At 29.9% G+C, this 25,647-nt stretch overlaps 1 protein-coding gene across 3 annotated transcripts in view; it reads left to right on the top strand.

The window, feature by feature from the left end:
- Positions 1 to 12,784, top strand: part of LOC115878572 (exonuclease mut-7 homolog) — an 86,644-nt gene extending 73,860 nt beyond the window's left edge. For 2 of the 3 annotated variants that reach the window (XM_030895106.1, XM_030895115.1), the window contains one exon: positions 12,560 to 12,784. In XM_030895106.1, coding sequence (XP_030750966.1) covers positions 12,560 to 12,747 — 188 coding nt within the window. In that variant the 3' untranslated portion in view covers positions 12,748 to 12,784. Of the gene's footprint in view, positions 1 to 1,569; positions 1,716 to 12,559 lie in introns of those variants that run through there. The other variant, XM_030895126.1, reaches the window with a different exon arrangement.
- The last annotated feature ends 12,863 nt before the right edge of the window (positions 12,785 to 25,647 follow it).

Raw genomic sequence — 25,647 nt, 5'->3', positions numbered from 1 at the left:
AGTTAAAAAACATAATTTCTTGATAATATGGCAACATAGGTAGTAGATTAAATTTACTTAATTAATAATTCTTAATTTTTATTTAAAGAAAATCCACAAAAGATCCAGTGGTTCTCAAAATTTGAGCAAAAAATCATTTTTTTGGAAATTTTCAAAGTAAAATAACCGTTATTTTGGACTTATTTGAAAAACGATAAAGAGAAAATATGTTTCTTTTACCGAGATATACCACCCCTTAAAATACTTGCACTTATTTCTGGGACACTTTGTATAAATAAAGTAATAGGCTTTAGAGGCATATCAGAGTTGTCTTTGAAATAAAGACCGCAGTAATTTTATAAATAAAAATTATATGGTGATGTCATCGATTTTTATTCTAACCGAATTTGTTTTTTTTATATTACAATCTTACAGTAAATACATAATGAAATTTGACTTGATATTTTAAATTAAAATAAAATTTTAGGCAACCCATGATAAAGTATATTCTTTGTGTTCATGGCGGTAACCAACGCCACACTCTCTGCTCGATTGAAAGAAATACACATTCGTTTAGCTCATTTCGTTCACTGACCGATTTCCATCTTTCGATCTCGATCAGTAGAACAGTACAAAAGAAATAAAGAAATACATATTAGATCGTTTAGTTCATTTCGTTCACTGACCGACCTCGATCTTTTCGATCTCGATCAGTAGAATAGTACAAAAGAAATTTTAGGTCGTTTAGTTCATTTCGTTCACTGACCGATTTCGATCTTTTCGATCTCGATCAGTAGAATAGTAAAAAAAAAAAGATTAGATCGTTTAGTTCATTTCGTTCACTGACCGATTTTCATCTTTTCGATCTCGATCAGTAGAATAGTATTGTTACGTTTTTCGTCGGTTCCGTGTGGATAGAAAGTCACAATTTATTTAAACACAATTTATTTACACTAGGTAACAAACAATAACGATTAAACGACTTAAAGAACTATTTATAACTTATTTACAATTTATCTAAAAGGAATTTATTTTGAATTTAGCGCGGCGATTGTAACTGTACGCGTCGACCGGTTGTTTTTCTCCGTCCTCTTCAGGCTTCAGGCGTCGGCTTATATATGAGAAAAACAGAGAATCCAGATTTGACTTGAAAATTCTTAGCCGCGTTCTTCGTCTCACCAGCTTCTATTCGTTTTCGAACGTCGCCGGGCGTATGAGTCATAGTCATATATATTAGGCCGAGTTCACACGGGTCCGCAACAGTACTAAAGAAAGATTAGGTCGTTTAGTTCATTTTGTCCACTGAGCTGTTATTAGTGTTTATTATTTATTATTAGTATTATGTATTAGCATTTCGCACAGCGAATGAACGGAAAGAATCAATTATAATTAACAAATAATTCAAGGTGATTTTACTAGTATCGTTTTATATTTCTAATCAGTTAATTGATAATTGATCAGAAATATTAAATAGTTTTAGGATTACTAAGATAAATATAGAAGTTTTTCATTCACATAGACCTTATGTTTAGACGTTTTTGGCCCTTTTGTAAACTTTACCGTTTATTTAGTTATTTTATGTTGTTTTAGGACACAAAGAAACATGAATAAACAGAATTTTAAAAGAAATTTGTTCAACATGTTAATGTTTTAAATATTATTACTAGTACAGTTGTAGCTAATACTTGAAGAACAAAATGCCTTGATATTATTATTAAATAAAATTCTAAAAAAGACCAATCACAAAACTACAAATCTTAATAAACAACAAAATCAATAAAGGTAAATTTATGAATATTTTTAACTTATTAATATAAAGGAAACACGTTCATTGCTCATTTTGTATTTTCTTGAATGAGGTTGCCGATAACAATTCGCCAACAACAATCAAAATATGATGTAATGAATTAAAAATTACGCCCTCGGACCTGTATCCCTTCTTTGTTTCCTAGTTACTAAACTTTCGCGAACAAAATAGGTAGGGAATGGTTGAACTGAACGTGAAAGATTGAATCAAATTGTTAGTACAATTTGTTCGCGATCTCAATATCGCTCTTATTTTTAGTTTAGTTCAATTGATCGAATCTTTTCGATCCAACTGATTGAATCATTTAGTTCACATATGAGATTCAATCTTTTGAACTAGTTCGGTCATGAACTACACACCTCTACGACGGAGACAACCTATCTATCGCTCGTGTCGCACTCGTTAGAACCTAAACCAATAACACAACAATAACAAGACATTGTCGGACCACAATTTCCAGTTATTTATGAATGAAATGCTCAGTCTATATTTTATTTTAAGTCTATGGGTTTGACATTGGTTTTTATTAATCACATTTCAATAGAATGTTTAATAAAGACGGTAAACGTACTAGGGATGAGCGATACCGTGGTATTTACTTTTACATATCAGTGATTATAAAGCACAGGAATAAAACTTCTGTTATACAGGGTGGCGCACCTCATTCGCATCGGCCTTTACGAAAACGAAAAGATGTAGAAACAAAATTTTTTATGGGTAACCGGGTGCGTCTCAAAAGTGGCCCACCCCTATAACTTTTTATTTTTTCAGATAAAAAACGAGATTTGGTATGTTAGTATATGACATAAATTAAGTCACTTCCTGTTTCACCGGAAATGACTACAACTTTTGATTTTTAAATGGCACCGCAGGTTACAATTTCAAATAAATCATATATGCGAAAATGTCAAAAGTTGACATATAATATATCATTCTATTCAGAGTGTCATTTTCTATTGAATAAAGTAAAAAATACCTAGTGTACCATTTAAAAATCAAAAGTTGTAGTCATTTCCGGTGAAACCGGGAGTAACCGAAAACAATTGAGTATGCCAATCAATCCTAATTTATGTCCTATACTAACATACCAAATCTCGTTGTTTTATCTGAAAAAATAAAAAGTTATGACTTTTGAGACGCATCTGGTATGTAGAGAAGCAATGTGCATAATTTAAAATTACTAACTTTTTTCCGCGACTACTTTCGCGTTACACCTCGAATCGTTCATGCATTGATTTAAATGATTGTTTCCTTCTTTATAGATAGAGTTAGTTAGCTTTACAAATGCATTATTTAAACTATGTTTTTAAGAGTTTTAGAGCTACTCGGATTTTATATGAAAGTTAGCAATTGTCGATTTTCTGGCTATTATACAGAACAAGTCTTAAATCAGTGCAAATATTTTTAGGGCTCTCGATAAAAAAAAATACATTTTCTCTTTACCGTTTTTCAAATAATTCCAAAATAACCGAGTTATTTTACTTTAAAAATTTAAAAAAAAATTTTTTTTGCTTTAATTTTGACAACCACTGCAGGCTTTTGGGTTTTTCTGTCTGGTAAATTTAATCTACTACCTATGTTGCCATATTATCAAGAAATTATGGTTTTTAACTAAAAGCTAAAAAAAATCCAAAAGGTTTTTAAAAATTCACAGATTTTGCAACATTCGCAACTATCATAGGCGTATTGAAAATACCAGACACAAGTCGGCGGTTGTCGACAGTCACCTGTTTTTTTTTACATTTTATATTAAGTTGTAGCGTCATTTGGAAGAGCTCAATAGAAATATAAAAGAACTAAACCTTGTTTGTTGGAAAGCAATTTGACATTCGTGACGTCAGCACTCCGGCAGTCTAACGTAAACGTATCATTGATCGCTATTCACAAATATATTCCAGAGACGTATAATAGTGAACAAGTTAAATGTTAATTAACGTTAAATAATTTTGATGTTTGATTTTTATCGTGATGGCTTTTTGTAAAAGTGAAGAATTTAGTGATGAAAATATTAATCATGGATATGAACGTGTGCGGATTCGTAAATGGTCACGATCACGGTCACGACACTATGACGGGCTCCTACCCACGTAGGAGCCCAAAATATTTAAAAAGGGGGTCAGTTTAGCTTAAGTTTAGATTAGGTCTATATTTTTATTAATGCAAAACCAACTAAAACCTAATTCTGATCTAACCGAAACTCACTTCTTCTTTTGCATATTTCGGGCTATTACCTGGGTATTCCTAGGTTTAACCAATATGCGAACTTAGGTGTAAATTTAAATTTATGGATGGCCCATAAATTTAAATTCGCCGTACAAAAAAATTACTTTTCACCAATTTTCACAATAAAAATTAAAAGTTATAAATCATAATATGTTTTTATAGAAATGATATAGAAATGAGGGAATAAGGGTGAATGGGGTGCCAGTAGACCAAGAAGATACTTGGAGTGTAAATGTTAATTTATACTCGAATTGAGTTGCCCCACAGTATAGGCATATTTTGAACCCCTACCGTGCGTAGTTACTGTAGATAAAAATAAATTAAAACATAGTTGGCTCTAACGATAATTTAGTTTGCAGCTTCTTTTCATCATACCTAATAAAAAACCGTCACAACCACTACTCATAGTATGTACCTATGTATTTTTAAACATCATTATGAAATTAAAAATACATCGGTGCCCATAATATGAGTAGCGGTATTGACGGTTTCATCATAACGGATTTTGTTGTGCTGAAAATATGCAGCAAAATTTATTGTCGATTGCAGCAACTATACCTAGTTTACATTCAGTATGTCCAATTAATATAGAACATTATACCTATGCATACTTTTAAAAATTTGCTTACCATTATATTTTGATAGTTGAGTTTTTGAAATTATTTGTTAGCTTCATAAACAAAACAGACCCATAATAATTCAAATATTTATTATTCAATACTTCCAAGAATTATGAAGTAATCTCACGTCAAAATTTTTTAAAATTATTGCATGCCTTAAGTATTTGCAAAGTTAACAAAAATATATTTCTTTGCGTACCTTGCGTATGTTGCAATATTTGGTCCAATTTATCAGTTCTGCATCATATCCGAAATTTAGATTGTGTGTGACACAACGAAGAGTCAAGGTGCAACGTGAACGACCAGAAAAATATCAACTAAAAAAATTGTTAAGCCTTAATTACTAGTTACACAGTCCTTCCCTTGAGTTCTCTTGCCTAAAATCTATATTGTCTTCCCTAACATTTAAAATATAAATGATTGAAACTCATACAAATTTACTATAATTTAAACTTAAGATAGTCCCTAATTATGCTAAAATATAACCACTTACGAAGTTAATAAATATTAACTATTTCTATTTATTTTTAATCATTTGATAATTCTGATAAAAACACGCTTGATTTTTTATTTTAGAAATCATACGGGCTATAATCATTAATATGACTATATTAACAATACTTACATTAAAATTTATTTGAAGGAATGCTACTGTATTACAATAATTGTAAAACACGGATGTAATAATAACTCGAAATAATATTATTATTTAAAACTGCTCATCGCGTTATCGATGTCGGCGTCTTGCCACTTTTATTTAATATTGTCACTATTATTTTATTAGCCGTTTAGGTATAGTTTGATTTCAGGTAATGCAGATTTTAATGTACCATTTGTGATTTTTTATTGGATTTTTTTTTGCATATTTGGTATATTCTATGAAGTGATTTTAAGTGCTCCTATCCATTTTTCAATTATTAAAGTGCCTATATATTTAGATACATTTAAAATGAATTAATTAGTGTATAGTATTTGTTTATCAGTTTGTTTATTTTTTATGAAATGCATTTTTTCCCTATTAAAATAAACATAGCTTACTAGATCACTAGCTAGCCATTTTTAAATACAAGGTGTTAATTAAGTATCTGGCCAAACTTCAGGAGGCGATTCTTTGAGTGTTTTTAAGGTAAAAATTTCATATAAACATGTGTTCGGAAATGTATAATTTTAAAGATAGGGTGTCAAGGTGTTTTCTAATAGACCTTTTTTATTAATATCTCAAAGAGATCAGTTGGCCGATTTTGTTGAAATTTCGCCATGTTGTGAACTTTGATAAGTTAGTACTAATTAAATGATAATTATTATTTACAACAATATTCAAAGGATAAAAACTTATCCCAATAAATATTTGGCAACGTCCCAATAATATGGCAAATAACGAAACCATGCAAGCTTTTTCTTTGTCCTAAGTTGTTAATTAAAAAAATAATAATTATAAAAAATATAGGGCCTAATAGCCTAAATTTTAGCAAAATGTATCATCAGATCCGATGAGACCCGAGTTATTATGTTTTGGATCTTAATGATTTAATTAATTATTCCCTTTAATGCATTTACCTATCCTACGCGTCAAGAAAAAATATTACATTAGTCTGAATTTATTATTTATGTGATTCCGCTCTTTCACGTATAATTTTCCCCTTGCTTCTCATACGGAGTTAGATTAAAATAGCCAAACTGTACCTAACAACCCATATGCCTTGACGCATATTCTTTTTTATAATAATATGGGATTTCTTTATCCGCCGGCCCAGACAAACACCCATATCCATAAAATTGTTGGCCCACACTGATAAGACCTCATTTCGGCCCTCGAACGTCCTTGCTCTATTCGATGATCAACGCCGGCTAAACTATCGACTTACGTGTTGACAAGTTGATTAGGTAGGTTATTGAACTCGTGTTGCATCGAGCATGTCGTTTTTTCAAAGACGGGTCCCATATAAATGCGGCCAGAAGTATTTTCAATACTAAAAAATTCCAAATTTAAAAAAAAAAATTCACGAAAAAACTCATAATCGAGTTTCTAGAGTCAAATATACTACCGCTAAGCACAATTGCACTTATTTAAGTATTTTATTATGTATTTAAGTCGAAGCAGATTTAAATGCTCTTGCAATCTATATTAGGGTTTCCTATACCTATCTGGCTCAGATTTTGTATAAAAAGCGATTTTTCAATAAAATTGTAATCAAGATGGCTGGTATCGCCACAGCTTACAGAATAATATAGCTTGGACACTCGCCAATTTTTCGCACGCTCGAATTTAAAACACCCCACTCCATAGAGAAATATAAAATAAAAGAGTTGTCATTTCCATAGCCAAAAGTAGGCAACCCGTTTAACGAGGATCGATTGTAGCGCACCCTTGAGCCCTAACTAAACTAATGGAAATATGACAGACGTAATCGGTAAAATAGGTATCTGCATTATCTACCACAAAAAAGGCGGGCAGTTTAAATGTGAATATAAAATTTTATGTATTTTTAAAAATATTACGAAATCAAAACTGCAAAAAAAATAATGAAAATTTATTTTTAACAACGGAATATTTGAAAAGTATAAACTATTCTACACTTCAAATGCTTACAGTTAAATGCTAAATTAAATTTGATAATATACAACATATGTATATGCCAAATTAACCTCGAGGGGTAAACCGCTGATGAATTTCTGTACACTAATGCCAAATAATTTAGTACTAATACCAATAATACCACGAAAATGCCAAAAATGCCAACATCTTGTACACCAAAATACACCAGCGGTTTACCCCTCGATTAACCTATAGTATTATAAAACGTATATAACAACGCCACTAACAAAGCATATAAGATCGCAGGGTTTGCAATCTATGCTATTATAACAGATTAAGATTTAAATAAGACATCATCAAAAATGAATTCACCTTTAAGTTGGATTTATAAACTCAGCAGTTGAAGTTCAGTTGAGGTAGCAAATGTTCAACACTATGAAATGAAGGCACAAATTTATACCTAGTCAGTTCGTTTTACGTTCACGGAGTTGAGAGATGGGCAACGTTTTTACATATCGAACTTGCTTTGCATGATACCCTTTCCCTGGATCGTGTTCAAATGATGTTCAATCGGCTGAACAAAATATTGCATGATGACGGCAAAACACATAGCACAAAACATAAAGTTCAAATCATAGAGAAATATAAGGTCTCTGGTTCCTCGGGAAATAAAACTTCCTCCATAATTTCTGTACGCACAAACACAAAACAAACAAACAAAGCGTCGTTTGCTACACAAAATAATAACAAAATTCCAAAATTCAAAACAAAATTGTAAACAATTGCAAAATACCACTGACTAAAAAAAATACAAATAATTTGCTGTCATTTCACTTGTCAATTTTGTCATGACACGTGACAGGTAGCAGGTGGCGACGCTTTTGAGCCCTAACTGAACTATGCAACATTATGGCCAAGTTAGACAACCTTTCAAACACTCTTTTATTTTAGTTACTTTATGCCCCACTCCGACGATGCTTAACTGAATTAGGCGACCGACAGTCAGTCTCATTCAGTCGATGCATAACCTCCACCGGTGACGAGTAGGGCCGTATTACGGAAGATTTTAATTAGTTTTTTTTTCTTATATTTAACCAGAGGTATTAGTGCTTTTATTTCAATTTTATTTTTATTGTTGGAATGGGAAAAGGTTTTCCGGGATGTGCGGCTGCTGGTTACATAAATAATTATGGAAATAATTCAAAATATAGTATAGTATAGTGTTTAATTTCCAATTCAATTCAAAATTAATGTTCAATTCAAAAGTATATTCACACTTTAGAGCTTTTCAAAACGATAAAGACCACTTATTTGGAGGCTTGTTAATGCCAAGTTACCATTTTTTATTTAGTGTTCTCAATGGAGGCTATTTTTCAGAACAATTTTAAGAATTTTCCTTAAATTAAAGTATATTATGTAAATTCGTTAAATTATTTCAGACAATTAAATTCAACCATCCTTGTCAAAATTTTCCTATAATGTATTTTTTGTTAAAATTTTACGCAAAAGTTAGAATTTATTATACCTAAAAGAATATTAATAAGAACAGTAAAGGTGTGGATCCGGTGGCTGACTTTGAAGCCCATATTTGCTGCATTTGATCATCGATACTACGCAAGCGCACATCGTTGATGTTGTCAACTTGCAGCTTATTTTCGAATTATTTTCAGTTGAAAACCAATGTTGTTTGAGTGTTAATCAGTAAGAATAATAATACAAATTCTATAATTAATTTTATGATTTCAGATTTATCTTGATATCAAAAATTAAGGTAAGAAGGATAATGGAGATTATGAAGTTAAGGTATTATGATTGTAATCGGAGTTATAAGTTATATAATATTGTAATAATAATATTTATTCATATATTTACATTAGAATTAAATATTCTTTTCTTAATTTACTGTAATTTCTTTCCTGTAATGCCAAAATCTTGATAATATCGTGAAGGTTCATTTTTGATCTTATTAGATTTACAACACAGACCAATTAAAACTTGAGTTAGTTTGTGATTTATATTAAGATATTTCTTATAATTTTTTTATGTCTTAATACCTATACAGGGTGATTCCTGTAAGTCGGTCATGCTTTCGAGGAATGATAGGGGACGTCGAAAAATTAATTTTGATATAGCACACTATGGGTTGGAAATGCCTCTTATGCACGATACAGGGTGTTAAAGTTTTTGAAAAATTAAAGATATTCTTTAATCATTTTTTAACAGTTGAAGGTATCGTTATAAAATTTCATTATAGGAATCTACCTAACAGAGACACTTTAAATGTAAAAAGAAGAGGTTTTAGTTTCACCCAGTGGCGTAGATGTGATACGCATCGGGTAATTAAAAAAAAATAGTACGCCACTGATAAAAATAAAAGTTTCGGAGTTTTTTAATTTACTCGGTTTATTTCCAAGAAAAAATGTGTCTTGCAACTTTCTCCTATCTAACACCATTTTGTCACAATTTAAAAATTAATAAATTTTTTAACGAGAATCTTAAATACAGCGAATTACTATAACTAGAAGGCAGAAACACATGTGCATCGTTAGCTCCCTTCATCATGGGTAACTTTAGTATACTTTTTACTATTAGCTCTAAATAAATTTTTAAAAAATTATAAATTTAAACTAGAATTTTTTTTTATTGTTAATAAAATTCGTAGTTTTAAGGTAGTTATAATAATTCGCATTATTTAAGGTTCTCATTAAAAGATATTTATTTTTAAATTGTGACAAAATGGTGTTAGATAGAAGAAAGTTACAAGAGACATTTTTTCTTGGAAATAAACCGAGTAAATAAAAAACCTCCGAAATTTTTATTTTTATCAGTGGCGTACTATTTTTTTATTTGAAAATATTACCCGATGCGTACCACAGCTACGCCACTGGTTGAAACTAACACCTCTTCTTTTTACATTTAAAGTGTCTCTGTTAGGCAGACTCCTATAATAAAATTTTATAACGATACCTTCAACTGTTAAAAAATTATTAAAGAATATCTTTAATTTTTCAAAAACTTTAACACCCTGTATCTTGCGTAAGAGGCATTTCCGACCCATAGTGTGCTATATCAAAATTGATATTTCGACGTCCCCTATCATTCCTCGAAAGCATGACCGACTTACAGGAATCACCCTGTATACTACATATTATGCTTTGTGATGTGGAGAATAAATGTTAAGATATCTTAATACTTGCAAATCCTTCCATTAGGAAATATATTCTTTACAAATCATATATGGCTAAGAAAATCACATAAATTAGGAGTAAGAATAGAAAAATCTTAAGGTTGCAGAATTAATGCAATATATGTAGAAGCAGAATTAAACAAGGTACCTCTTACTATTGCTGACTCTGTAACTATTAATATTGCTACAGTTATAATTACGGAGACCTTTTTAAGACCTACGTAGTTTTAATGGAATGTTATAAAACCAATTATGGACATGATATGGAGCTACAGCATTTAAAAATTCAAAAAAAAAAGAAGAAACTTGGACACATCCCTTTTAATTTTCTGAATTTTTAATAAAGCACTTTTTAAACGTAGCATAATAATCTAGAGCAATTAGATTAATATAGCAATCTAGAGTTTTATTTCTATTTAATTTTATTGTCTATGAAAATACATAATTAGCTTTCACGTATTAATACCAAAATAATACCGTATGATCGAAAAAAAATGGCGTCAGCGATGGCTATGAAATGAAAATCGCTGTCATTTTATATATAAATTTATATGGGAAATGTCATCGATCGCCATTTCCCAGCCAACTGGACGCCGTTTTTTTCGATCATACGGTATATATTGATAAAAAAACGCTGGAAACACATTATTTGTTTTCTACTGAAAATAATTCCAAAATAATCTGCAATCTGGCAACATTGACGATGTGCGCATGCGTAGTATCTGTGACTATATACAGCAAAAACTCGTTTCAAGGTCAGCCACCGCTCGCCGCTCTAGTGTTCTCCCTCTTTCGAATCGTAAATCCGAGCGTAAATAGATCAAAGCGGCACGCTACACTGTCCGAGGTATCGCCATGGCAATTTTATAGTGACACTTAGTAGCTTAGTGGTTTATAGACTTTATTTAAATTTATAACAGGTTATTTTTATTTAATTTACCTACAATAAGGTTAATAATTAAGTATTTATTTTATTTTATCAAGAAAAATGAAGCAGTATCTGCTGGCGGAAGGACCTATTTCGCAGATCTGATAGTGGTATATGAAAAACTTATTAGGCAGAGACCTGTCGTTGGAAGTGAAGAAAATGAATTTGCCTTAATTGGCTTCCCATATGTCTACAAGTCATCGTAATATAAATCAAAGGATTACTTCTTTATTTTTCTTGATAAAATAATAAATACTTACTTATTAAATTATTGTAGGTAAATTAAATAAAAGTAAACTGCTATAAATTTAAATAAAGTCGATAAACTAATGTCGATTTTGAAAATAGTTACTAACTCTCACTAGCAAATTGCCATGGCGACACCAGCCATCTTTATTGCCATTTTATTGAAAAAATCGAAAAATTATTCAAAATCTGAGCCAGATAGGTATAGAAAACCCCAATATAGTTTGAAACAGCATTTAAATCTGGTTCGACCTATTTTAAAAAATAAATCGTGTTGTATTTGAAATAACGAAGTTTTTATGTAAAATAAATATTTAAAATAGACCAGCAATTTTTGATACCCCTATATACATTTAAGGAAGCAATATTTTTTTTAGAAAAGTTTATTTTTCTGGCTTGAAAGTCAGCACAAGAATTAACTCTGAAAAGTAATGTACAGGGTGTTGACAAACATTTTTATTATATCATGCATATTTAACTATCTTATATCTCGAAAAAGCATCTAAACGTATTAAACCCTTATAATAAATGCTTTATTTCATGCCCAAGAATAAAAAAATGAGATAAAATACAGGGTGTTCCATAAGAAAAAAGATAACTTTGGTATGGATATTAGTTCTTACAAACCCTGTACATTTGAAAATAATTTCAAATTATGCACATTGCCTCTCTACATATACCTATAAAAAATTTTGTTTCTTCATCTTTCCGTTTTCGTATAATCAACCGAAGCGAATGAGGTGTGTTACTCTGTTTGTACAAAAGTTTTATTCCTATACTTTTTAATTACTGATATGTAAAAGTAGCACGGTGTCGCTCATCCCTAGTACGTTTACCGTGTTTATTTAATATTCTATTGAAATGTGATTAATTAAAAGCAATGTCAAACCACTATTAATTAATTAATCACATATATATAATATATATAACTTAATATTCTACTATTTATATTTTTAGCTACTAGGTACCACCAGCTTTATTTATACTCTTCATATAGAAGTGTACTAAATATTATAGTATTATTTTGTTTTAGATGAAAATATCGACGTCGAACGGTGCCAGACGAAACTGGGAATACCGATTAAAATAGATCTTGTTCCACTGCCCGTAATTTATAATTACGACATATTCTATATATGCGAAGAATGCGGTAAAATTTATTATGACGGTACTCACCTAGAGCGAGTGCTGACCGGAAGACTACAAGGGATAGTGCAGTAGAGAAATAATTGTTGACTTTTTATAATTGAATAACTATAAAAAAATTCTCTGGACTTCAATATTTTTTTAAATTATTTACGTAATATATAAGGTTTTTCTAAACCAATGTTCATTTTTTATTTTAAACTGATAGTTTTTAATAAAATATTTAATAACTAACGATATTTGTTGTTTTATTTTGTACTATAGTTCTTCTTATTTAATATTTAACGTTTTCCACGGCCGATTTTCGATACAATCCGCCAAAACAATGGAAATTAGTAATGTCGTTAAAAAAGATAAGTTAGTAAAGTTTGTTAAATAAAAAAGGGTAATTTTTCCTAATAACAAAAATTAGGGCTTCATGCTTCCTTATATTATTGCATTTTTGGCTTCCTTTCAGGTCACTTTATATAATCCTAAGATATGAGTAAATATATTTGGATAGTTTCAGAGATATTAATAAATAAAAACTAAAAAGTATGTACTTTTCAGCCTTTGTTAAAAAAAGGTATTAAAAATACAAAAACCTGTTCTGAAATCAAAACTATATTAAGTATTTACTTTAGATGGTCTATACATACTTTGCTATAAATATCGTAATCTTAAATCATACAGGGTGTTTACAATTCTACGCCAAACTTTCTAAAATATACAGGGTGGTTCGAACTGTATTCCGGAAACTTCGGCAGCATATTCTGCAGATAAAAATAATTAAAAAAGTTCGTATAAAATATTGGTATCTGGAAGTTTTTTGACATGAGATATTTGATTTTGATGTCAATATGACTCCTACTAATATAGGACGCCACCTGCATATTTTTTAACTGGTTTGAAGAGTAATAACTTTTCGTCCGTACCTGTATAAAACTACTGAGTAAAAAATATACATTTACGACGTTTTTTAGGTGGAAAAGGTCTTTTGGTAAAAATTGTTACGAGTAATGGTTTTCGAGATATTTGGAATCGAAATTATCAATACCGGTCATCATTGACATTAAAATAACATATTTATACTAAATAGTTATTACAGTGAAATCATAAATTTGAAATGTTTTTGTGTCAAAAGTTCAACAGAAACTGTTTTATCATCATTTTTTGCAGAAAAATTTATGATAAATTAATCATTAAAAATAAAAATTTTCCTAAATTTATTATTTCATTGAAATAACTATCTACTCAACGTGTTTATTTTTCCTCAATAATGACATGTATTGTCTGTTTCCATTCTAAATGTCTTAAGAACGGTTGCTCGTAGCGATTTTTACAAAGAGATATTTTTTACATAAAAAGTCACGGAGATGTATATTTTTTCGCTCGGTAGTTTTACACAGGTACGGACAAAAAGTTATTACGCTTCAAAACAGTTAAAACACATGTAGGTTGCGCCCTCTACTAGTAGGAGTCATATTGATACCAAAATCAAATTTCTCATGTCAAAATACTCCTATACACCAATTTTCATCCAAATATTGACGTTATTTCAGAAATTATTTAGAAAAAATTAAAATAAAAATAAAGCTTCTGCACCCTGTATCTCTGAAAGTAAGCATTTTAAGACATACATTTAAATGAAATTTTTTTACTTATTTTTATCTAAAGAACATGACGAAGTTTCCTGAATACAGTTCGGACCACCCTGTGTAATAATTTTCCTTTTTTTTAACGGAACCAAAGATAATTCTGTGTTAACTATAATATTCTTTGACGGAAACAATGTATATTATTTTTTTATTAGATGGAGAGTTAAAGAATTAACATTTTTTGTATTTAGAGTATTTCAAATTTTTTAACGCTTTCGCAGATACAAGTAGTATTATTTTATATGGCTCTTTCAACTGGTGCCGAGGAATTTTTTCAAAAAATTTTGAAAATTTGTTTTTCCTTATTTCGTAATATGTTGTAGTCCTGAAAATGCACTTTACAAAACCGTTTCGTTTTTGAGATATACACTTTTTGTTCCAGAGAAATTCGTTGTTAAATATTTCGGAAAGTGAAAAAAATATTTCTTTTGTACATTTTCTCAAATAACTCAAGATCTGTTACAGATATCGAAAAACGGTTTGCGGCAGTCAATTCTACCTAGATTGAGCTATCAGTAAGCATATTTTAGTTGAAATCTGAGACATTTAGGCTCTGATTTAGGTTTTTGACAAAAAAACTGACATAATAGACCACCTTGTATACTTATTTAAATTTTATTCGTTTTGTAAATCGAAATATTAAAGTTGTCGCACATGATTGATATATTTTTGCAGAATATTAAATGTAGATGCTGATATCTGTTTTTCAAAAAGAATATATTATGCTAAAAGTAGAAATTTTAATATAGTATTTTACTAGACTAATCAATCAAAATTTACAGAAATGTGTCGTATATGTGTGTTATGATCTGTATTTATCTCTATATTTAGGTTGATGTGTTTATGGTGGCAGAATATTTGCAGCAAAGAAACACACATTAAAAGATGCAAATGTTGATTAAAAAATAAATAATTTATTTTTTACTTAAATCTAAGTAAAAATTAATTTTAAAAAACTGTCATTTTTAAATTTTGATTTTTTTTTGCAATAGTTTTCTTGTGTGAGTGTTGCTTTATATATTTTTATTCGTTGTTATACAGGATGAGTCTTAAATAAGTACAAATATCTTCAGGGCTGGTAGTTTTACAAAAGAAACATTCTAAAAAATTTTTCAAAAAAATTCTAAAAAATTTTTCAAAAAAAATCCAAATTTTCAATTTTTTTTGTATAATGCGCCTAATGCGCCCCCCCACCAAAAAGAGCGCCACCATCGCAATCCGTATTTTGATTGCTATTAAATATTCACAGCTTTTTTTAAAATAAAAACAGTTGTAGAAGAATAAAATAGTTATTGTCGGGCGTGAGATTTGAACCACGGACCTCTCGTTCACGAGAGGCGATGGCCTCAGTCACTGAGCCACAGCTGCTCTTGGAAAACTAGCTATAGCGAGGGGTTTGTTTTAACTTTCCGCCGTTCTTTCAGAACAGGAGCCGGCAACCATTAAGGGAACCGGCGCCGGCAGAGGAGTCACTTTGTTAATATAAACATAACTATAACCTTCTTAACGCCACCTGCCAGTAAGCGCCATCTAAGGTCTCTATGATTTATTATTTTTCTGGGGCTCCCATCATATACTAAATATACTTTTGAAGAATAAAATCGATACCAAGCAACAAGGATCTCCATTGAAAGGGAAACACTTTCCATATCAAAGGCATCGATTGACAACGCCAAATCCGGAGTTTTACTGTATGTATAGGAACCATAAACAGAATACATACATATTTTGTCAATCTGCTTTTAATATCCTTTGTCTCAGTTTTCGATGCAAAAGTTTAGGAATCAAAACCAGTGCGCTCTGTTTTGTAATACAGATTTATACGCTTGTATGAGGTTTGAGTAATACATTATTTATAAATGTGTATATAATCAGAAAAATGTAAGAGTAAATCAATATGTATATAGTGTTTCACTGGTATAACGAACTGGCGTCGAACTAATCATTTGTAATGGTGATGATAAAGCAAAGCAAGAATTTTTATTAACATACAAACTGGATAAAATGTTCTCACATTTATGTCAGCATGAGAAAAAACAATATGGCGATATTATTATATAACTTGGTAATATTTGGGGGGTAGTTTGATCTCGTTGGAATTTGACTTTCGAAAAAGTCGTTTGCCAAAAATAAGCTTTTTAGTCAAGCAGTTTAAGCAGAATCGTGATTAATAAATTATCCAACTTTTTGGAACACACTGTATTATTTTTTAAAAAATTTCAAAATATGTAAAAAAACAAAATAAATGATGCGTGTCCAAGCGTTTTCCCGAAAGACTAACCGTTTTTTAAATAACAAACATTGTAATATTTGAGGGTCATCACCCTCATGGAATTTGAGATTCGAGAAACCCCTCTTTATCGAAACTCTACACCCAACAAAGCAGTTTAAGCAGAATCATGATTACTCAATGGTCATATTTTATGAAACACCCTGTATAAATTTTTAAAAAATCTTAAAATATGTAAAACAACAAAATAAAATATACGTGTTTAAGAGTTTTCCGAAAAACTCACCGGTTTTTAAATAAAAAATATTCTAATATTTGAGGAACGGTTTCACCCCCTTAGAATTCAAGTCCCTTCTTATCGAACCTCTACACCCTATACTAAATCCGTTTTCCAAAAATCAGCTTTTTACGTCAAGCGCTTTAAGCAGGATCGTGATTAATCAATGACCAGATTTTTCGAAACACCCTGTATACATTTAAAAAAAATCTTAAAATATGTAGAAAAACAAAATAAAATATACGTGTTTAAGCGTTTTTCCGAAAACTTGACCGTTCTTTAAATAAAAAATATTGTAATATTTGAAGGGAAACGGTTCACCCCCTTGAAACTGGAATTTCGAAAAAACTCTTCTTATCGAACCTCTACACCCTAGAATCAACCTGTATGCCAAAATTGAACTTATTACGTTGAGTGGTTTGAGCAGGATCGTGATTAATCAGTGAGTGAGTCACTTAAGGATTTTATATATTAGTATAGATTCCTTCATAATTTCTAATTATATGATTACCATTTCTTTGTTATTATTTTTTTTCTTAATTTATAATTTAATGATTCTATTTTTTTAAAAAGCCTTTTTATTTTGGTTTAGAGGTTTTCATCAGTTCTTTCATCATAATTATTTAGTTGTTAAAATCTACTCTGTGCCTTGCATCCTATGAATGCTGACAAATCTTAGATTTGCAAAAATAGCCCTTTTTTAAATAATCCTTATGTTTTTTTTAATTCGAACATTTAACTGCTTAGATATTTTAACAATATAAAATTTATCACATTCACATGGTATACTATATATGTTGTTCTTAAAATATGTTATTTAAATATGTAATAAAATTGTTTAATTTCTTGTAACATTGACTACCTAGTAATAATCAACGAATTTACAGAAGTAACAAGTACAAAAAGATTATTCAATAGAAACAAATTTTTTACATCTATTTTTGATCTATTAATATAGCTAATATATAAGAAAAATATACGTGATAAAAACATTAGTTAAACCCTTCTTAAAGTACTTCACTAAAACTTTTGTTAGTTAAGGTTATTCTTTATAAAGTTTGACGTTTAATAATTTCGTAGACAACAAGGTATCGATCTAAACTAGTCACTTTATATCCTGTTATCTAATAACAGCAAGGCTCCCCCGACAATTCTATTGTCTCTGACCACCGTTTGTCTCTTTAAATTGGAATCTTCCTGCGCATCCGAGCATGGGTCGTCCACCGCGGGACTCGCTGGACTTAATAAGGACAAGAAAAGAGAACAACATGGACACCAAATATAAAGAGTATTTCTAAAATATAGATAACAATGATATGGCCAATTCCGCGTAAACAAAGTAGGCCCAATTAAAAAGACGAACTCTAAAAAACACTTACGTTTTTGTCAGTCGTAAATTTGATAGAATGATTGCAGTGATGAATTCAACTGAAAAATGAACACAACTACCTATAGGCTGCATTGCAAACTATGAAGATTTCGTCAACATATTAAATAAAAACAATTGAAGTCCAATTTTTTTCAGTATCAATAGGCTTGATGCATTCTCCGTCGGTGCTGCCACCATCGGAGAATATAGTAAACAACTGGCATATACAAATAAACGGGATTCAATAGCGAGTATACGAAAAATGTATTATATAATTATTCTAAGTAAAAATAAAAAAGTAAATATTTTGATATCTTCTGAAGATGTAACTTGTATTATAATTCATTATTCCAGCTAAAAAACTTTTGTTGATGAGTTCAACTACGTTACATAGTTTTACGCACCGGTTTTGCTAGTGGGGTTCAAAAAAGCATTTTGAATTTTTTGAAGGTACCTAATTATAATTTTAGAAAATATAAATATATATTATATTAATTAATATTGCAAATTATATTTTATCCTCTCATAGTATATGTCTATTTAATTTTTTGATTATGTAATGGGCACTTTGTTCACTCACTTGTTTCGTCGAAGTGCTTGAATCCATTTTTGCTTTTAATCAAATCGGTGTGAGAAACTATGAAGCTTTAAAAGTTGTTTCGGGAGAGTTGAATATCCGGCAAAGTTGAGTTATTGCACCCAAAAACGCCCTAATTACGCTCTCCTTTACGTATTAACATTTTTTTGACAATTTTATTAACATTTGAAATTGTCACAACACAACACGACGCACAGAAGGGATTTTTTTCAAATTCGTGGCCAAAATGATTTTTGTACCATAAACTTACTATTTTTTTTCGAAACTAATATTTACATTAAAACTGAGTCATATTTACTAAGAAAATGTCTATTATACACTTTGATGCTATACAGGGTGACAAAAAATTGCAAAGTTCGAAACAGAGGTAATATTAATTATTAGAAGAAAATATTCAGTAGTTTTCATCTTTAAACATGTATTTTTTGCAAATTGTTCTTATGTTTTTCATTTTCATTACATATAAATTTTAAGGGAGTGTACAACCCCTAAAATATGTTTTATTTTAAAAATTGGTTAATTTTGCAGAAAAATGGTTGAACACGTATTTTCTATCGCTTTTCACCAAAATCAATAGTTTTTTAAATAAAAAATATTTAAGAGGTTCATCCCTTAAAATTTGGGTTTTGAAAAATACCCTACTTATTGAACCTCTACACCTAACAATCTATACGTAAGCCAAAATTCAGCTTTTTACTCCCATTTGTTTCAGCTTGATGAAAAGGGGGTTGTATTCACCCCCTATGGGACAATCGTTGTGGAAAAAAATATCTTCGTATGTCAAAAACAAAAATAAAAATACGTGTTCAAGCATTTTGTCGCGAAACCAGTGGTTTCTTAAATAAAAAACATTTCAATATTGAAAGGATAGTTACAACCCTTTTAAATTCAAGTTTTATAAAATTCTTTCTTATTGTTCGCCTACTTTGTATAAGAAACCTGTGTGCAAAATTTCGAGTCTCTAGACCCAGAGGTTTAAGCTGTGCATTGATATGTGCCTATATCCGTCACTTACAGTCACTTTCACAGACATTTTTTTAAGTGTCCGTTAACTAAAGGACAATTAAATTTAAAGGTTCCATTTATTTGACGTGACGTACAGGTCATCAATCAGTGTTAAAATGGCACTTAAAAGACCCTTAACATAACGGTCTCTTAAAAGAAATGTTGATGCAAGTGGCTGTTAGTGTGTGTGTGTGTGTGAGACAGTTTATTCTATTATATAAGTAGATTTCACATTACGTTTAGAGCCAAAAATCTGTTATTTTGAACAGATTAGCAAAAACTAGCAGTCACTTTTAACACAGATAATAAGATTAAGCATTGATAAATAAGACAGTGAAAAGCATTGAGCTTAATACACATTAATAGGGTACCAAATGCTTAACCGAATGAACGCTTAATTTTTTCTTTTTTCATTTTGAACAATAGAAAACAAAACCAATAAAAGTTTATATATGCATTTTTAAAGTACTACTAAGTAAAATATTATATTATTCTACATACATAAAGGTACACAATCCATGTTTCACTTTTCGCAAAAAATTATTGGAAACACAATAAAACCAAACGTCATTAATAACGAAAATTTAAGTAATGACAGCCAGCATAACATTTTGTCTTGCCAAAGCTAACTTTGGATCAACGTAACTAGAGAATACGGTAAAAATTTATAATAATTTTTTTTTAGCTTAATAGATAGATATGTTGCCTGTCGTTTCAAATATTAATTATGAGAATATTGCTCATTTCAGAATTTTAAATTTTGACCACGAATTTGGAAAAAATCCCCTCTCTGCGACGCCTAGTTCGGATTCTTTTTCACTTATTTTTTACTATCCGAAACAGCGTTTTATAGTTTCAATAACTGCACTAGCAAAAAATTAAAATACTTAAATATTATGACAAAGCCACGATTTCAATTCAATTATTTTAATGCGATTAGCATGAACTGTAACCTGGACGGTGTGAAATACAAAACGAAAATTTCTGATTTCTGCCGTATACAGCGCTCCGGTCGGATTTTTTTAAAATCCACTGAAATGCAGCAAGCCTATACGGAATCATTGTCTACTGTAAAGAAATAAAATAAAATAAATATTCCCCTCTTTTGGGGGGATTCTTAATCGCGATACTGTACAATATTTTGTCTCGAAAATCCGTCACAGCGTTAAATAATGTGTAAAAACAGCGTTAAAACTCATCCATCGTGTTTGTTGCAGATTCCCTAGGGAGCAGCAGACCCTCCCCAATCACTTTTACTTCACGGACTACGAGCGACATAACGCCGAGATTGCTGCCTTCCATTTGGACAGGTGGGTACAAATTTACAGTTAAAAGTGTTTCTTGTTTATTTTATAATATATTTATTTGTATTTACAATTTGCTAATTATTATTTTCCTTGATATAGCATATTTTGCATTAATCTATCTAAAAATTAACTAATAATAATTTAATTTCAAACTGCTTTACAATAGTCATTTAAATGACAACAATTTCCCATATTTTTTTAAAATTTTAATAATTTCAGAGATATAAATAAATAAATGATTTTTTTAATCTTTGGTAAAAAAAGATAATATCTCATATTATGAAAACTATAAGATGTGTCTTGTAGCGTTTTTTATAACAACTACCACTGCGAACGGCAGCTTTCATGTACAGAGAAAGAAAACACAGTGTATATTACTTAAAACTAATGGCTATATTTATTCATGATGAATTCTGATGGTAAATAGCATTGTACAATGTTAATAATTATTATAGTGGTTAAATACTATTACAAGGCGTAATCTAATGAAACCTAAAATCTAAATCATATTGTAACTACTAAATCGACATAAATGTTCTTAATAATCTAACCACTAAATATATTCTGTACGATATCGTTTAAAATGTACGTTAAGTTAAGGCTGAAAACCAGAACCTAAATCTACACTTAGCTGTTCTTGAGGCAATCCTGTTTCGAAGAGTAGCAGCGTGAGGTAGGCTCATATCTCTGTACTGTTTCTCGGCTATCCTGTTGGCCAACACAACAAAAAGGGCCAGGATGAGGACACCATGAATCAATACAGCCGTAGCTACTGACTAGGCTTAGAAATGGGAGCGAAGCAGCATGGGGCTTACGCTGTATCCATACTGTGGAAATAGTCCGTACCTTGGACCCTAAAAATACGAAACTCTTGTTTAAAATCAAACAAGGTCTAATAAACAAAATTAACCTACCTCGAATTACATCCGAGAGCTCACTAAATAATAGAGAACATGTCCTTTCTTCCATGTGACATTCTGGAGGACAAAAGAAAAGGGACGCCAACGTGCCAGCAAAATACAAATACAAGTTAGATTGGGACATCCAAAACTCTACACTAAAAAATATGAAGTAATAATATCGAATCTGAAGGGATAATATTTCATCTTTACCTGTTGCTTTGAAATAGCAGCTGATTCAGATTATACAGCAAGATTTAAATAATCACCATTTCTAAAAGCCGGGATGGTTAGGTTAGGCTATAGAGCGCTAAAAGCAAAAGTCAGACGACAGCACAGAGAGTTGACAGAAGCGATGTTGACAGCGCCTCCACAGAGCGATAACAGGGTTGTGTCAAACGATAACAGGGTTGTGGACTAGAGACCGTAAAAATTCGTCAAATAAATTATCCGGCCGGAACGATAGGGAATCCGGTGATGATACGCCAGACACCATATATCATAATCAAAGACATGTAACGAACTAAAAACGTTACAGTCTTTAAGAGATCCAAACTATGCTCTAGGTACTTACTATAGTTGGTCCGTATTTTATTATTTTATTATTATATTATAAATATCGTGAACTTAATGAAATAATAGATAATAGTTATTTACAGTACATATGTGTTTATGAACATAATTACAACAACGAGTGTGAACGATTAGGTTAGGTTGTAATCACACGAGTGTTGTAATCATGTTTAAACGCACGTGTCATGTACAACGTTTTATCTACAACCGAAAAATAAGAAAATGCTGTTTTAATTTTCGTTTATTAGTCGCCCACCTTTAACTATGACATTTGTCACATTTCTAGTTGTTTTTCATTATTATAAAAACTAGTCTATAGATTCGTGTTATAGATTCATAACACTACTAATTGTGTTATGAATCACATAACGTAACTGAAATATTAAAAAAATAGTGATGTAAAAACGTTATAACTAAACGGTTGTAGATAGAGTATATTATGCTAAACTTTGTAGAATATAAAATAATTTTACTTAGTTTTTTTTAATGGAACACCCTGTATATTATAATTTTGTTAGATAGAAATTGTTTTTGTTTAAAGTATTTTAAAATTTTTAGCGGTTTTGCAGATATTCGCGTTATAATTATATATGGCCCTTTCAACGGAAAAACTTCATACAACAATCATTAGGTTGGCTTTGATAAAAATTTACTGTTGAAAAAGCCATACTATGTAATATAATACCGCAAATATCTGCAAAACCGTTAAACTTTTTGCAATATTTTAAAAACAAAAAATGTTCATTTTTTAATTCTCCATCTAACAAATAAATAATATACAGTTCCATTTAAAAATACGAAGAAAAAGTATTTGATATTTTAGAAAGTTTAGAATTTTGAACACTCTGTATGAGTTTATAATACTATATTTATAACCAAGTAAGTACCAGACCAACTATAATAAACAACTAGTATAGTTTTGATTCCAGGGTATTTCTTGTATTTCTCTGAACCTATTAAAACACTTTTAATAATATCTTAGGATTATGTAAAGTAAGCCAAGATTGCAGTAATATACAAGGTGTTCCATTTAAAAGGAATTATCCAAATTTATTCACACTTTTGAACCACCCTGTAGAAGTTAAAACATCATTTTTTTGAAATACATCGACATACACTAGTTAAGTTTTTTATTATTGGAGCTACAGATGCTCAACGCACTGTTGCAGGACCTTATACAGGGTGGGTCTTAAATAAGTGCAAATACTTTTATTTCGAATCCAGAAAAACGTCTAAGAGGTTTTTTGCAATTTTTTGAAAAAAATATATATTTTCTTTTAGTTTTTAGTTATAAAACATAATTTCTTGATAATATGAGAACGTAGGTAGTAGATTAAGTTTACAAGAAAGAAAACTCAGAAAAGATCCAGTGATTCTCAAAATTTAAGTATTTTTTTTATTTTCCAAGGAAAATAACTTGGTTATTTTGAACTTGAAAAACGGCAAAGAGAAAATATGTTTCTTTTCTCCAGATCTACCCGCTCTGGAAACATTTGCAATTAATTAAGATTCACTTTGTAAATTTGACATTTTATAATATTCTTTTTTCTAATAAAGAAAATTATATTTTTTTACTTGTCTTTTTGTCTAAATGGAAATGTTAGTTTTATTTATTGCATAAATATCATTCAAAATCTCTTTTATTATTAAATTATTGTTATTAATGGACTAGTTATGATCATTATTCTATGAAAGATATTAAAATATTTACTATTCATATACTGGTTACTGTGTTTATTATCTGTGGTTATTATCTATTAATACTACCGATAAATTTTCCAATGAAGAGTAATTAAAAATATTAAAGCTCTTTCATGGCTATTTCACTCTTTTATGTAATTTTTATATTATATTAAATATTAGAAAGAAAATGAGAATCACACGTTATTAAGTTGTGAAAACCACAAGTATTTTTTACTTTAACAAAATTTGAAGAAAGAAACTTTATTTAATTAATAGAATAGCAAATTCCAGGGAAGACAATATGATTTTATAATAACTAAATTATTTTATTTAGTCAAATATCATTGTTCTGTAGACAATTCAAGGCCTAGTACCCTTATTGATTTTGTTAATAATATTGTTGGAGTAATATAACAAGAATTATGCCTGGATATGCCAGCTACATAACTTTGTTTCGACCGATACTAATAATTCAATCGGAGTATAAATCAGTGCCAATTAATATAGAGAGAACTTGGACAATTCCTGACTTTCTGGTGATTTATGTAAACTAATATTTAGTAGTTTGAATTTTAAATGAAATATTTAGATCTAATATATATCAAGAAACTTAATAGACCTAAGAAGTATTACAAGCGAGATGATAAAAGTAGTCAACGATTGAAATAGTTGGCTATTCTAATTTTAGAAGATGTTTAGTTATTGCAAATTATGATTATTTTATTTCATTTTGTCATAGTATATGTCTATTTAATTTTTTGATTATGTAACGAGCACTTTGTTTACTCACTTGTCTCGTCGAACTGCTTGAATCCATTTTTGCTTTTGATCAAATCGGTGTGAGAAACTATGAAGCTATAAAATGTTATTTCGGGGGAGTTGAATGTCCGCGAAAATTGAGTTATTGAATGTTATTGCTCCCAACCAGGCCCTAAGTAAGCTCTCTATTACGCGTTAACATTTTTTCGGCAATTTTATTAACATTTGAAATTGTGACAACACAACACGACGCGACGCACAGTGCTTCGTCCCATGGACAAAAATCAAAAAATAAGTTAAAATTTACTAATATCTGAATATATAATTTTATACTTATAGCAATGTTCAACCATCCTGTATATTATTTTTCATAAACAGCGTGTTTGTTTTTGAAAAAAAAAATTATTTTCACTAAAAATAAATTTTGCGATCATTATCTCATCAGTGAAAAGAATAACATTCATAGTAGTTCTGTATATTATGGAGTTAAACGGGTACGTACTTAATTGAAAGTCACTATGGATATTGTTAAACAAGGAATGTACTTTAAATTTATTTCTAAACAAGTTCGTGATTGTTTAGTTTTTATTTATTTTTTAAGATGATTTTTAAATGGGTATAAAAATTTTACGTTTTTA

This window comes from Sitophilus oryzae, unplaced genomic scaffold (genome assembly GCF_002938485.1).
Source record: "Sitophilus oryzae breed Bouriz unplaced genomic scaffold, Soryzae_2.0 scaffold_1063_pilon_pilon, whole genome shotgun sequence".
NCBI classification, from domain to species: Eukaryota; Metazoa; Arthropoda; class Insecta; order Coleoptera; family Curculionidae; genus Sitophilus; species Sitophilus oryzae.
Note: the sequence above shows the minus strand (reverse complement) of the source record. Positions and strands in the feature narration are given on the sequence as shown.